This window comes from Rhea pennata, chromosome 24, assembly GCF_028389875.1.
Source record: "Rhea pennata isolate bPtePen1 chromosome 24, bPtePen1.pri, whole genome shotgun sequence".
NCBI lineage: Eukaryota > Metazoa > Chordata > Aves > Rheiformes > Rheidae > Rhea > Rhea pennata.
The window spans coordinates 4,424,147-4,439,239 of record NC_084686.1 but is presented as its reverse complement, the minus strand read 5'-3'; the positions used below and the strand labels follow the sequence as shown (position 1 = coordinate 4,439,239).

Sequence of the window (15,093 nt, the reverse complement as noted above, 5' to 3'; positions counted from 1 at the left end):
ACTTCATCACCTCCAGGGTCTGTGCTTTTATGCTTTCTTCCCCCCCCCCCCCCCCCCCCCGCTATTACACCGTTTTCAGCCCACTTCTCACATCTTTCCTATGTCTCGGTGATTGCTGAGAAATAACTGATCTCACAGATGCCCTAAAATGAAACAGTGGGTGGCAGGAGTAGGACATGTTGACCTTATGTTCCCCACAACTCTGCCTTACGTGGTGCCTGTGTGGGGGAGAGGGGAAGAGGTGTATGTGGAGGGAAGCAGGTAAAGACTTTTTTTAAAAAAAGTGGGGCAGTGATGGGACAACACTGAAGTGTGGCCCAGGGAACCCATACAGAAGTGATCTTACTGGGGTACTCTGCATGGTTTAGTGTGCAAGGAAAAAGAGGCACCTAGGAAGCATGCTAGGCTGAAACTACCAGAGCACAGTAATTGCAATTTAGTTTGAAACACAGCTGTATATTTTGAATAGTTTCCCTGATAAACTCCCTGATAAAAACAGTCTTGACTCTGCATCTTTTTATCACGTCTATTAAAAGCAATGATCCCATGATTACTGCATGGGAGACTTTGCATTCCTCTACTTGTTGGAATACTGTCAAAACGGATAAACTAGGAAGGTCATTTGCACTATGCGGTTTGTGGCTTGTGGGGCAACAGAGCATGTTGGCGAAAGGGTAGTGAAAGGTCTGCAAAAAAAAGGCAAGGCTATTGCTTCCTGACGCTGTTACATAAATTCGAAGTGGAAACCCATGGAATTGGCCTGTGAAGTACTCAATGCAGAAGGCCCACAACTGTGGGGCAGTGCTTGATCCTCAAGGTTTCGACTGAGACTTCATGTACACCTGAGTACAGATAACAGGACTGAACTAGGACTGAGTGCTCAATGTCTCTTGAATCCTTAAGAAACCAAGGAGCTCCCAGCTCCTCCTGTTCGAAAGGGATGCATAGGAAGGCCATATGGGTTTGTTTATACTGAAGGTGATGTCAGCTGAGAGGCATTATTTGATACTATTTTTGATGTTATTTTGATTATTTCATAAGTCTAGCAAAATGTTTTGTTGAACAAGCCATGTGCTTGCACCAAAAAAGGATCTAGAAGTCCTGGCAGCGTGCACTTCTCAAAACTGCATCTCCTGCTACTGGCTGAAACAAATCCTCTAACTCAGGTACACTGATGTTCATTAAGGAGCTTGGTTCCTTCATCGTTTTACAGGTGGTACACTCAAGCACATGGACGGGAAGTGACTAGATCAAGATGACTTGGGAGACCAATGACAGATTCTGGGTTTCCTGAGTCCATCCTGAATGCTCCTGAAGCAGTCTGGGGCATAGCAAAGCTTTTTGTTTCTCCGGGTACGTGAAGTCTAGTAACATCAGAGGATTTATCAAAGTACATTGTAGGCAGAACCTCTTTCTATATTGCAGTCAAGTGTGCAAATTTCGAAAAAGTCTTCAGCAGGTTCTTTTTTTGGCAGTTTTTTGCAACATGCCCAACATTTAGCGCAAGTATTACTAATGTTGTCAGAATGAATTGACTTTTAATAAGATACAAAATGTGTGCATTTACAGGACACAGATTTGAGTGAACTGGACAAAATAATTACAAATACATTATGCATTTAAATTCTAATTTATTAGAACCTATTTCTATTAAGTTTCTAACTGTGTGAAGTGCATTACTCTGTATGTTTGACTAGTAAAAGCTGTAGCTTTTATGTTAGGCATAAAATTATCAGCTTTACCAGAAAGCAGAGTTGTAGGCCATAAAGTTTAATATAATTAGTTGATTTGAAAGAAAAGAGTGTTACTGGCTGATAAAGTTACTGCTGGAGGAAGAATCTAGAGCACGAAAGCAGATACACACTGTAAAGGTAAGTGTTGCCTTGGCTTAAAGGTTGTGCTTCCACTTCCACATATCCAAACCTGACAATAAAACAACTTTTGGGGAAAAGCAATCAAGCAATAGAAATCACACTGGAATCGCCTGCCTCCAATTAAAACATTAAAACCAATCCTTGTATGATAGAAGGAAAACAAAACTCGAGATAGTTTTGTGCCATCTACTGTCAAATAAATGAACTTCACCTTTAGTGAAGGGAAGAAATTCTGAATTGCCCTTTCTCACTGAAGACAGCCTGTCCCTGAGGGGCTGCGTCAAAGGAGACGGTTTCATAGCTGGATCCTGCAGATGTGCTGCTGGGGCTGGGCCAGCTGAGCAAAACTGGCAGGACTCAACCCCTCGGGGCTGGGCGTCCCCCAAAACAGCGTTGCAACTCCAAAATGAGAAACAGCCCTGACTCCCCTTCTATTTCAAGGTCATAGGACAGCTCTTTTCTGGGTGCATGCCCACATGGGTGTGTTCTGCCTAAATCTCACTGAAGCCATTCGAGGATCTCTGAAATGCACCTAGGTGATGCACAGGCCATGTGCTGGGAAGAGGGAGACTTCAGTTAAGGGCTGTGTCAGAATAGTCATCCCAGTGAAGTTCACGACTTGAGAGGAAAATTTAAATAGGAAGGGCAAGCTGTGGATGCATGACATCTTTATTAAATCATTTATGAGCCATTTTTGTCAGACTTCTGAGAAATCCATTTAATGTGGTAAGCAAATTAAAATGCAGTGGTTGTTTCAACAGTTATTAGCAGTTGAAATTGAGATTAAAAACAACCAACTAACACACCAAAATAAAAAAAAAAAGTACAGATGTCACAGGTAATTACAGCTATTTTTGGCAATACAATTATTGTTCTTTTTAAACAGCAAACATTTTTTTCTCAAATAAATACAATCTGCTCACGCTAAAAAACAATAATGATACAACAAGTTTAAAATGGAAAAAAAAAAAGTATCCATTGCTAACATCAAGTTTTAAGAACTGTCTGCAGAGAAACTTCAGAAAATACCCTTTAATGTGAAATAATAGAAAGGAATTGGCTGTAAATTTTCTGCTATGTTGCTTGTAGGTTCTGTGAATATTCCTTGGGGAAATGTGTATTTGAGGAAGTGGTGGGAACAAAATAGCAATTTAGAGTGGATGCAACCTATCTCACTCACATAATCAAACTTAAAGTTTGAATAATTTCTTCTACATTTAGTTTTTCTGGGGTTTTTTTGTTTCTTTTTAGTACTAAGCCTCCTTTTAGAAACAGCAGTTTTCATATTGAATTTCAATACATTTTAAGTTCTTAAGTATTGCAGAGATATTTCCAACTCTGAGCGTAAATATGAAAACTATTTAGCTAGTGCCTAACTCAACTATCAAGCATCCCTCTTTTTGAAGTGAACATGAATATAATCAGACATTAGATCGCACCCTATTTGTACATGTCAGCTCTTTTTGTCTTCATCCTGTACTTTTTGCGTTTATAGGAACGTCATTTAAATACAAAGTTGACAGCAGTGCGTGTACTGTTTGCCACCATTCAAAAGGATGCAGACAGGAACTGTAGTTCATCTGTACTCAGATATGTTCAAATATCACACAAATTCAAACAGGTAATTCATTACCTCCTCTAAATTATGCATTTGAGCAGCAGGGTATCAAGGTTTTGGAGTTAGTGCCTCATACGAGGGCACAAAGAGCTCTGGGATTTCTCAGCCAAGACAAATGTAATCCTAACACCCTGATTTGGTGCTAAATAAGTTTTCTACTTGGATCAGTGGGGTTTATTTATGTGCTTAAGTATTTTCTTAAGACTGGAAGGGCTCAACCCTGTTCTTAGATAAACAATCCTCTAAATTTGTCTTTATGTCAAGGTAGACAGGGGCTAGCAGCAGGACCAGGCCTCGTGCAGCTTCATTGCAAGCCTGTGGAAATCAGGCTCAAGCTTTTTCTTTGTTTCTATGGCGTTTGGATCATGCCTTGGTAAAAGCTGAGTAGGTCCTACTGCTACACACAACCACCCTTCCCATCCTCTGACCTTCTTTCAAGAACTGCATTTAATGCGCGTTCGAAGATTACAGCACCCGAGGCCCTACGGTACTGCTGCCTGGGGGATTCGGGGTTGAGGACACGGATTAATAAGCAGGGAAGCAGTACTCTAGACTCCCTTCTACCCTCTTCATTTTGGAGAATTACTACTTGTGTTGTCTTCACTAAGAATGATTCCCGTAGAACTTTTAAATAACCTTTTGTTGTTCAAAATCCTTTGTTATGTATCCTTTTGTTATGTAGATTATCACTTCATAATAATATTAATACTAGAAACTAACAGCAGAGGAGAAAATGGAGCTGATATCATTAGCTGGCTCTACTTTCTAAAATTGCTCAGACGGAGTAAAAAGAAAAGATTTTTTTTTTTTTTTTTTCCCTGAAGTTATGACCTGGCTCCTTAGTTTGTGAAAACAGGCTCTGTTGATTTCATTTAACAGTGTCGATTTACATAAGCCCAGAACCCGTCTATGTGCTCAAAGGATTTAAGCATTTAGCTGTTGCTACTGCTACACTAAAAGTGAGGAAAATTCATGATTGAACGAACTAGCAAGGTATCCCCAGACAGAGGCTGACACAGCACCTCGCTCGCATCGTGAGGGTTGGTGCGTGCTGCAATCCGCTCCAGTCCGCTTCAGCGTAGGAAGATCGGGCGAAAGGTCCAGCTGAAGGCCTCGCCCGACTCCCCGTCACCTAAGCGATCCTTTTCAAATACCTTCTTTTTGCTTTTTTTTGGTTGCTGTGTGTCATCGCTTAGGCGACTGTTGTGTTAGACTTTGCTTCTTGAAGTTCTGAAGTTACTGTTTCTGGAAATCTGGAGGAATATTTTACTCTTGGCGTATTTCCAGCTTTATTCCTTAATTGGGAAAGGGGGGGAATTTAGGAACTGTAATTTGCCTTCCATACTGTAATTAGACTGTTGTGATATGATGCAGCTCACAGTGAAGATAAGGAAAAGACTTACAATCATTTTTAAATAGATCAAATCTATTGTTTTTTCAGGACAAAACACTCAAGCTATGTTAAATATACGTTAATGAGCAGCAGTGGAATAAAAGTGAAGCAGCAATCCCCTTCTATTTTTAACATTCAAATTGAAAACCTCAAAGGAACATTTTTTTTCCTTTTTCCCCAATGAGCCTCGTAAACATGAGATTATGTAACAAAAACCCCTGAGGGAAATCAAAATGCTCAAAGAAAATAAGATTTTTTTCTGAGATTCTCGACACTTGAACAATCTGAGATAAGACAATTGTCAAAATACTTTCCCAAACATCCAAAAATATACTTTTTTTTTAAGAAGAGAGTATTCTAACATCAACTGCCTTCCCAGACAGAACACTTTCTCTATAATGCTTATTATATGCAAAGATCAGCTAGTACAATATTCAAATTATGTGCATTTGGGTTTTGTTCCCTCTCTTCCATGCTTCTGCCCATATAAATTTCCTGTAACGTTGCTTACCTGCCATGGGACCTGATCTGCCTCTACTGTTTTCTATATGCAGTATTTCCTATCCGAAGTCACATCTTGCTGGCCCATGGCATGAAACAGTAAGCTATCCAGGGAATTACGCATACATCAGTAAGCAAATTAGTTTTGGTGTGATTTTCATCTATTCCATTTTAAAGAAACTTTGCAAATTTGCAGTGAGTAAGCATGGAGGCAGACAGGCCAGAAACGCTCTTCAGAGTGTCTGTACACAGCCGAAAATATTTAAAGTACAGTTAAAAATGAAAGTGACAGCAGTATAACTGCACGGGAGCAGTTTCTTTCTGTCCTCTCAAGTTATCTCCCTGACTTTTCAGTATATGTCTCTGGTATAATAATGCACTTACGAATGGCCTACTAAGTATTACGTAGGTATAAATGTATAACTAGTGGGCTACTGTTATGGATCGTGTCAGCATGTGTATTGCACAGGATGAGCTATTTTCTGACTCAAGACCCGTACGGTGCCTGGCAAGGTCCCAATCATTAGCTAGTTAAAACTGCAGGACAACGTTGAGCTAAGACCCTTTAAGCTTTGTTACTTTGGGGCTGATGAGCGTTTTCCCTCGTTTAAGAATGAGGGATTGCAGTTTATCACCTCTTGTTTGTTGAGTGCTGAAAGATCATATCCTACTGAAGGTAATGTGAGTCCTTCTGAACGCTTGAGAGGTTAAAAAAAAGCTAACCCAAAATCAAACCTGGACTTCGCTAGAAATAACAAGCATTTGTGGAAATTGGCCAGTATAAACTTCTGTGCTATATAAACCTTTCAAATAAGGATACTAACACTTTCTGCAGAGGGAAAACTGGAAAGAAGAGATGTATCCTAGGATGCCAGAAATTTTTCTGTGGTATTTCTGAACTTTTGTTGATATGACTTATGGGAATACTCAGAATTATGACCCAAGTTAAGGAAAGATTATACCTAAATCCTCTTTCACCCCATTTAAGCAGATTTTTAAGCACTTTCCTAAAACAAGTCTACGCTAGTTAAGATCAGTACAAATGGCTGCGGGAACTTCATGATCCAGGGCAGGAGACTTCAGATAGTTGTGTTTCAAAGAAATCTGCCCTGAAACCAGCTTATACCATAAACTACCCACTGCAGAATTTCTGTGTTCTCTGGAGCAGCTAGCATTGGCATCTGGCAGGAGCAGGCAGCTGGACTAAGAGGACCGCTGTTCCGTCTGCTGCAGCAGTTCTTGTCATTTTAAAGATTTTTAGCTCCAGATGGAAACCCTTCTCTTTCCCTTCTCCCCAAAACGTAACCCTCCTCCCACTGGATAAATAGCCTCTTAATAGGTCAAAGTGTGTTGCTTCTAAATTACAGGGGTACTGGCTCCCCCTCCCCCCCCCCCCAGCTCTGTTTTGTCTGTATGACAGATGGCACTTAGGAATTAAAGAGAAGGAAGCAAAACATTCGGCCACGGCTGAAATTCAGCATATCTTTTTGGCTTGGTCATTACTCCCTGGTGAAAGCTGCTTACTGCAGAACCTCCCTAGGGCTGACAGAAAAGCTCACAAGGGACAGAAAGCCACCACTGTGTAAATGACCGGCGCACAATCTCAGTGCAAGGCAGAAAACCCTTCTTGAAGGTCTTCTGAGGGGGTTTAAATGACAGAAACACTTTAGGCTGGTCTGTGCCCAAGGGTGGATTTCAATAATCTGAATAAAGAAAAGCCTTTCTAAACACTTCAGGTTTGGGTGGAAAAGGTTTGTTTCATCTCTGCTTAAGAGAAACTGCTCCTGGTCTTCATTCACAACAGTGCTTATCCTTTGATGTGCAAACTTCATCTGTAACTGATGTGAAATTCAGAATTCTCCTCTGATGCAGATCAGATTGTTCAATCTTAGCATCCACTGTGTGCTCAACAGGGTGGTTACACAGGCACCTAATACTCTCATTTTCCAGCAAGTGATGATACGCTTTACAAAAGGTGCTGAGAATTTGGGAGCTGATTGTGAGGAAGGTGTCAACACGTGGACCCGAACAAGCCTGTTAATGCTTTGCCAAAAACAGCAGTGAAAAAACATCCTGGATGCTCTACTTTCACACAGTGCTAGTTGTTACTAACGTGGTGCAGAAGGCAGTGGAAGTTACTGGTATTATCAGAGCTCCATTCAAGGTGGAGAAAATCTACCCGAGCTGCTTACTAAACAGAGGTTCCCTGCAGTGCAAGAGCTTGAATCTATGTTTTAATGTCTTCCCCCAAATCAGGCTCTTTTGTATTTTCCTAATTGTATATGAGAATTTTTGCATGACTATGACTGTGTAAGAGATATGCTAGAACAGCTTTTCGTGTGATCCACTGAACGTTTGAGGACTGTTTTTCCACTGTCAAGAAACACAAGGAACGAGACATTCTCCAGTGCTTGGAAAGGCCGTTGTTTTGCTTGGGCACGTAGCTCTGCCTATTCTTGTAATAAGGTTTCTCTCCAGTTAAAGCCTCCGGTTGGTCCGTGTGTCAGAGGGAGGATGGGGGGGTCTGTAAGCTGCCAAACACCTGTATCTCCCAGTTCTTCGCACGAACAGAACCCCAGGTATGGTATCTGTGTGAAGAGATACAGAAATAAAGTAGTAAGGCCATAAGCAGGGATCGTGCTGTGGGAAGAAGGGAACTGGCCTGAGGGCCAATGGCCCCCTGTGCTATTAAACCACTGAATCTTCTGTGTCTCTCTCTGCCCAAAGCCCATTTTCAGAAGATGATCATAGGACTCAGGTGTGACAACCAGATTTTGTAAGGTGCCTCACTGTGCACGTGAAACGCTGGGGAAGACAGATTATAACTTTGTAAGGTGGTTTAAATATGGGCCAGCTCAGACCAAACGTGTCTAGCCCATGCTGCCTGACAGCCTCAGAAACCCTGAAGGCCAGTGAGGCTATGGAGGGGGAATACAAGTGCTGTGGCTCAGGAATCCTCGGATCAGGTCTCAGCTATGACTGATGGGCCTGCGAGGCTTGCGATGGGCAATATCATCTCCTCACCAAGAGCTGGAGAAAAGGAATAATTATCATTTTTTCCAAGCCTTTTCCCTGACTATTAATAGCTCTTCAGAGTGGAATAAGAAAGGAAAAGAAGTGTAGGTTGTTAACTGTGATTAGGGTGCTTTCAGCACTAGAGGTTTCACCCCGGAGCGGTGGCGCTGTGTGCCTGTTTGGAGGTGAGCACCTGATCCCTGCTATCTGCTGCAGGAGTGACACGTTAAGCCTCTTAAACCAGTCTTTACTCTCATGACTCCTGAAATGGATTCAAGAATGGGCTGAATGGGACAAAAGGAGCAGTGTCCTCCGCCTGGCTAAGGAGCTTGTCGTTTTCTTTTCTCTTTTTAAAGCCAGCAAGCTTTATTCCTTGCCGGTAATTACCTTTCTGACCATCTGTACAAAGTCCTTGGAGTTCTGCGGCGAGAGCCCTTGGAGCTGGCAGGTACAAGCCTCCAGAGAGGACGCGTGTGCCACTATGAGAATGTTATTTCCTGGAGCAAAGCAAGACAAACAGAACGAGGAGGGAGGTGAAGCCGGCTTTAGGGACTGGGGCCTGAGATCAAGTCAATCATTTAAGATGTTCAAAAGAGGTTCAATTTATCATATAACAGATTATGTGCGTGTGGAAAAAAGCATATTGTATTAACATAGAGTATTTCTCAGTTTTGAGGATGATTATGGTAAACTGTTGCTTACTTGTAAAATCATTTTCTGAAGAAAGCAAGAATTCCAGCAAAATTTCTGTTGCCTTTGTGTTTTTCTGAAGCAAATGCTTTTTCTTCTGTCCAAAAAATAATTTTGATAAAACAAGAACTTTAATTTCAGTTGCTGGTTTTCCACAGCAGTTGCTTTAGATTTCTGTTTCCAAGATACTTTACAACGAATGCCTCTCAGTGATTTTTTTTTTCTTTTTGTGGGCAAACTGATAAAACTGAGAGGTCCAGAGTATGAAGAAGAATCAGTGAAATGGAATTAATGAGATCACTAGAATTTAGAAATACTTCATTCCTAATCTGTGAATGAAAAATAGAAGCTGGAGAAACATAGGTGTCTCACATAGTGCTATATTCCTAAAATACTTCTGCTGTTTAGGTTTATGGAAAATTTGTGCATTTGTGTGTGTATCTGAACTAATAGTTCTGACACATACAGAGCTTAACTTGGAGTTCGCCCTGTCTATGAGAGAGGGGGCGAAAGATTCAGATATGGGGGTTCATTTCCTTGAAGAGAAACATTGGCTTTGGCATCCGAGATGCCCCGTCTTGGTTTTGATCATCGTTGGAGCATTAGAGCCCTCTGTAACACTTACCTTTGCCTTTACATTCACTGATGATTTCTTTTGTTACTTGATAGCTTCTACTTATGTACGTGTCATAAGATTCTGAAACCACTAACTTGCTCACGGGAATATGAGGTCTGCAAGCAGAAAAGCAAATGTGGTAAATTAAGAGAGAGTTTTAAATACAAGTTAGTTAAGCCCTGGCTGTGATGCACCTGAAAGTACGTATTTTGTTAACTTTTCTAATTACCTCAAATCTCCAGAGCCACTCCTTTGTCAGGACCCGTTCTGCAAGTTTAGTGGAATTTTAATGATAATTTTTTAACATCAGTACTCAGCTCTTTACTATTCCTGCAGTAAGATACCTCAGCTAGCAAAAACGGTGGCAAAAATTCCTCTAAGGTGGACCTGTTACTGTAGGCAGCCTATAACATGGATTTTATACATATTCCTTTTGCAATGGCACGTACCAGGAGGTTCGTCTCCTAGTCCATGATCTAGCCAGCAGACCACACAAGAGCAGGCTTTTTTCTTACGCTGAGAATAGTCTTTGTGGTCTTTCCCGAAGGCATGTATTTTCTGAGCTAGAGACTCTGCTGTGGTCCAGCTGCTTTGCTGAGTGTTAGCTATGTGACACCCTTTCAGGGATAAATGCAGTGTAAGTACCTCAATTTAGATACCCTCTGCCCAATGTCTAACTTCTCAGAAACTTGGAAAGTTAGCTTTTAGACCAGAAGGGCTCAACACAAATGACTATGTGATATAATAAGGTATGAAAGAAATCAGGGCTTCTTTTTACCTTTTCTTGTTTTTAATGTTTCAGCCATGTATTCCACATGGGCATTCTAAAATGGGTGTGCTGGGGCAGTGAGAAACCCCAGCTTTCCTATGATAGCATAAACCAAAAACTCAGCCACAAAATATTCGTCACCAAGCCCACTTAGGTGGAATTCCTTTGTATATTATGCATGTATTAGAAAGGTTTCACTTTTATCTGAGATTGTTCAGACTGTGATTAGGTTCACACAAAACAGGAAGTTACTCTTTGCAAGAAGTTGTAATTATAAAGATTTTTCACTGGTGAGGTATAGTGGAGGACTGGAACCCTGTGACCTTTTCAGAGTTTCCTTCTTTGTGAGAGCTCTTTGAGTCTGGCTTGTATAAATGAGTCATAAATTTGAGAGCAGGAAGATAAGTCTTGTCTATTCTTCACCACATGACTATTTTGGCTTTTTTTTTTTTTTTTTTTTTTTTTTTTTTTTGCCTTTCTCTGTGCAGATTACAGTAAAAAGCATGTGTATGATACGCTGGAGGGCACTGTTGCAGGGCAGCTAAGATACTTCAGGGGACTCGGAATCTCGGAATCTGAGTTTCCCTCTGGACTGCTCCCAGCAGTGAACAGGTACTTGTCCGCGATGGTATTGGCAACACTGAGGTTGGACATGTGCCTAGGTAAAAGGAAGGCAGCAGAGTCTGGCAGCAAGGCCATGAGACTCGGGATATAGAAGCTAACAGGCCGGGTCTCCTGTGCAATCCTTAGGGTGACTGGCAAAAATGCCTAGCACTGAAAAACCAGCTCGTTTAATCTACCTTCGGAGCAGCTCTATTAGGGCCATGCTAATAACATCTTTGTAACTGTTTCCTTTTTTTTTTTTTTTTTTTGAGAAGTGGGGAGGAAAGATTAGTGGTGCTTATCCATTTGCAATTCAAAAACCTGAGTCTGAAATCTGTATTTTTTTTCAGTTAAAAACGTGTTTCAGATATAATTGCTGAGAAGTGATAAATGCTTGGTATTCAAGTCTTTGACAGATAGCAAACCTCCAAATTTTGACACAGGCAACCCTGAATTCCTAACAGGTGTAAACACATTTCCCAGGATGTTGCAAAATTTACAATTAAGATCCTCTACCACACTAATCATAATAGAAAAACAGACAAGCTTTCTCCTGTGTGGAAGGGAAGGAAAGGTAAGGTTGAACCAATGATACAATTCAGTATATAAAGATGATAGTCAGTGAACTGAGGTAGCAAACCTAGTTGTTTCCTGCAGACTTAAGCTCAGCTAGGACTGCACAGTTCAAACTGAACCCAAACTCCCTGTTTTAGGAGAAAGGTTAAAAAACAAACACATGCACATGTTGTGCATTTATTAGGTGCCCAGTAAACAGTGAAGGGAGGAGTACTGGAAAGAGGATCTCTGTGATCAGTGTTATAACTGGACCTTGGAAGTGGTCTGGGAAATTTGGTTGATAGTGAGCCACCTTAGGCTATGTTAATTAGAGCAACCTTGAGCCTGCTCTGAGTTTATTCTGGGAGCCTCAGCAGCTCTTCTGGTCACTCCTTTATATTAAAAATTCATCAGTGTGACTTGTTAAAACAAAGCCAAAACACAAACCAATCTCCCCCCCCCCCCCCCCTTCTACTACCTGTAGGTTGTATCAACACTTAGAGTAGCTGCAGCTAAATCCACAGGGGGTATCCAGGCAGGTAGTGTGTTACCAGAGACCCACTTGGTCCACTCGAACAAGCCTGGCTCTACTCGAATTTTCAGGTTGTTCTCTTGTTGCATACCTGAAAAAGAGAGGAAAAAAGATTAGATGCTGATGGAAGTGGCTGAGGAAGAAGGAGGCAAGACTTTGCAACTTTAATACTTAAGTTTGGTAAATTAGTTCATTTCCCTCTAAGTACTCAGTTGATTAATACCAGGTAGGAAAAGATGAAGTATTTGAAGGCACTCATACCAAGGCAAGTAGGTCTCTGGCCTGCAGTAACATGCAATGTAATGAACCTAGGTGTGACCGTATCCTGGACTGTTCCAGTGCCAGGACATCTCCTAACCTTATCACTATTTTCCTTCCCAGTTTCTGCAGTGAGGTTACTCTTACTGGTGGCAGAAAGTTTCTTTGTAGCAATTGCATTTTACAGTTGCTGTGAAAGCACCAGGGAAACATATAGCAATGAACAGCCCCACAGACTGGGAGAGGGCAAAGACGCAGGGCATGCTGAGCTGGAAGTATAGCTGGAAGTATCCACCCTCTTCAAACACGTGTCTGGCTTCTGCAAGAAGGGGCAATAACTCTGAACTGAGAGCTGGCACTGGGGCTAGCGCTCCGTTTGAGCAGGCGCTTGTCTCGAACCGTGCAACAAGAAAAGGGCTCCTTACGGGCAGCGTTGCTCTAATTTCCCCGCTCCCATGGAAATATTCCTCACCCTGAATTACCACTTGCTTGGGTTTCCCGTGTCAGCTGCCCTTTTATCTGTTTGGCAGTGTTTTTCCCAGAAAGTGAGAAGAATGCAGCCGTTCCTGCTTGTTGAGTTCTTACCTTTCAGGATATAGTGTGCTGTCTGTACACACCGCAGGGATGGGGAGCTGTAAATGTAGTCTACAATGGTGTTAGTTTCTAGCAAGGCTTCACCTGTAAGCAAGTTTGAACACTTGTGAGTAAAAATCAACAAGTGTCACCAGGAGCATGCAGGGTATCTGACACCTAGCAAGGAGCTGAAGAAGCTTCCTAGCTGCACTGTTTGTGTTTGGGGAAACGCAGGTACCATCATACTTCATTTCAGTGGCATGCTAGGTGCTGTGGCATATACAGCTGTAGAACTAGGATATGTTTTTCTATGTGCATTGTTTTTTTGTGTCTAGGCGCTTAACCGCTATGCGAAGAATGCACAGCATCTTTCTGAAGAGAAGCTTCTACCCTGTGCTCTCTTCTGTTCAGTTTTACTATTCCTGTCTCTTAAATTTAACCAAAACCAAACAGCTCTTAGTACTGAGAAAATATGTAGAGCTTGAATTTCATTTCACTTATATGTCATAAATCAGAATAGCTCAACTTAACTCAAACCCAGCTTGGTCTGAATTCTTTTTTCAACTGGTTCAATTCTTAACTAGTTTAAATTACCATTGCATTACATAGGTGCAACATCACTGAAAATGAGATAAAAGTCAACTCTACCATTAGCATTATTAATATTCTTGTAATGACAAAGGGGACCAAATGGGAACAGGCCTCTACTAAGCATTGTGCAGACCTGTAAGAGAGCTTTATTTTTGTTGTATTTCAAGAGGCAGGACAAAAAGGTTGGGAGCAAGAGTGAGTTGTTAACCACTACTTTGTATGTTTAGTGATAACCATAGCCATGTCAAACTGATTTCTAAATCTCTGAGAAAAGTAGGCTACATTAGAAAGAGCTGTGTGCGTAACAGCCTTCTGCCACCTTGAAGCTGCTCATTTGCTGTAGTTGTCTGAGAAATTATTTCCCCAGGATTTGTCAAGGTCAAGTTTGTGCGGCTGCGATATGGAGCTGTTGCCTGCAGATGGCTGGCATACTGCAGTGATGCTGATAAGCTGTTTGTGCCTAGGTCACGTGTACAGTTGCACACTCAAACCTATTTAATGATACCAGCAAAGCATGCTGTGATTGCTCCCAGATTGGCCTTCTGTTACGCGTGGATTGTGAACTCTGATGCCACGTGGCCTGGAGCCTGATCATCCTGTTGTTGTACGGTGATTCATTTTTGTCTAAAAAGCAAGTATAATTTTAGCTGCCCTACTTTGAGTGTGACCGACACTAAGTACTCTAAAGGATTTGAATTTGAGAAAATGCTAAATACTGCTGTCTGCAACTCATGACCTTTAGGAGGCCGGGCTCCCCAAATCGCAGTGCTCCAGATCTGTTTTTTGTCTACCCAATAATTTTCTCCCTATACATATATCAACAGGCTCACTAGACATGGAGAAGGATGGGGGGGGGGCACTGAACTATATTTTGCCACATAAACATAAAGCCAGACAGGCTGATTAAAGTATATTGATGTTACAAACAGAAGATCAAAATTTAAGATTCTCAAAATCAAAAACTGTATTTTTGCATGAAGTCACCATCTCATTCACTGTTGCATTTTTCAATGACATTTGAAATAACAGCATCTTCGGGTGGCACAGTCACAGGGCAGTAGTGAATGGTTTAGCAATCGCACTGCTAATGGCTGTAACATTATACCATGCCCTAGGTTTTGTGTTTTGCCTTTTCTTCAGCTACAGTGGCAGAATGAGACAAGGTTTTCTTTAGAAGAGGGGGTTGCCAGTGAGGTTGAGACTTTGCAAAGATTCTTGAAATGTCTAAATCCTCTTATTTCAGGGCACCTGATTCATTTCTTCTGCCTTGCACTTTCTTTTTCTTTTGTTGGGTGTGTGGGAGGAAGATACCACTGCTTTATGGGGAAATTATTGTCTGCTGAGGACAACTTACCAACAAGTCTCGCTTGTGTACAGCCAAGCACAGTGATTGGTGCATCTTTTTCATAATCCCTGAAACCACCGCTTCTTTGAGGTAAGCTGTGAGGCATGTTCAGGTTACTACGCATATATCTTCCTGTGAGCAGAAGCAGTTGCTGGAATTA

The 15,093-nt window shown here is 41.5% G+C and overlaps 1 protein-coding gene across 1 annotated transcript in view; it reads right to left on the bottom strand.

Annotated features, from left to right (window-relative positions):
- Positions 1-2,525: 2,525 nt before the first annotated feature.
- UBASH3B (ubiquitin associated and SH3 domain containing B) overlaps positions 2,526-15,093 on the bottom strand; it is a 78,830-nt gene continuing 66,262 nt past the window's right edge. The window contains exons 9-14 of the mRNA XM_062594539.1: positions 14,943-15,065; positions 13,010-13,102; positions 12,113-12,257; positions 9,717-9,823; positions 8,789-8,898; positions 2,526-7,974 (exon numbers count right to left, since the gene is read on the bottom strand). Of these exons, the coding sequence (XP_062450523.1) occupies positions 7,837-7,974; positions 8,789-8,898; positions 9,717-9,823; positions 12,113-12,257; positions 13,010-13,102; positions 14,943-15,065 (716 nt within the window). The 3' untranslated portion in view covers positions 2,526-7,836. The remainder of the gene's footprint in view (positions 7,975-8,788; positions 8,899-9,716; positions 9,824-12,112; positions 12,258-13,009; positions 13,103-14,942; positions 15,066-15,093) is intronic.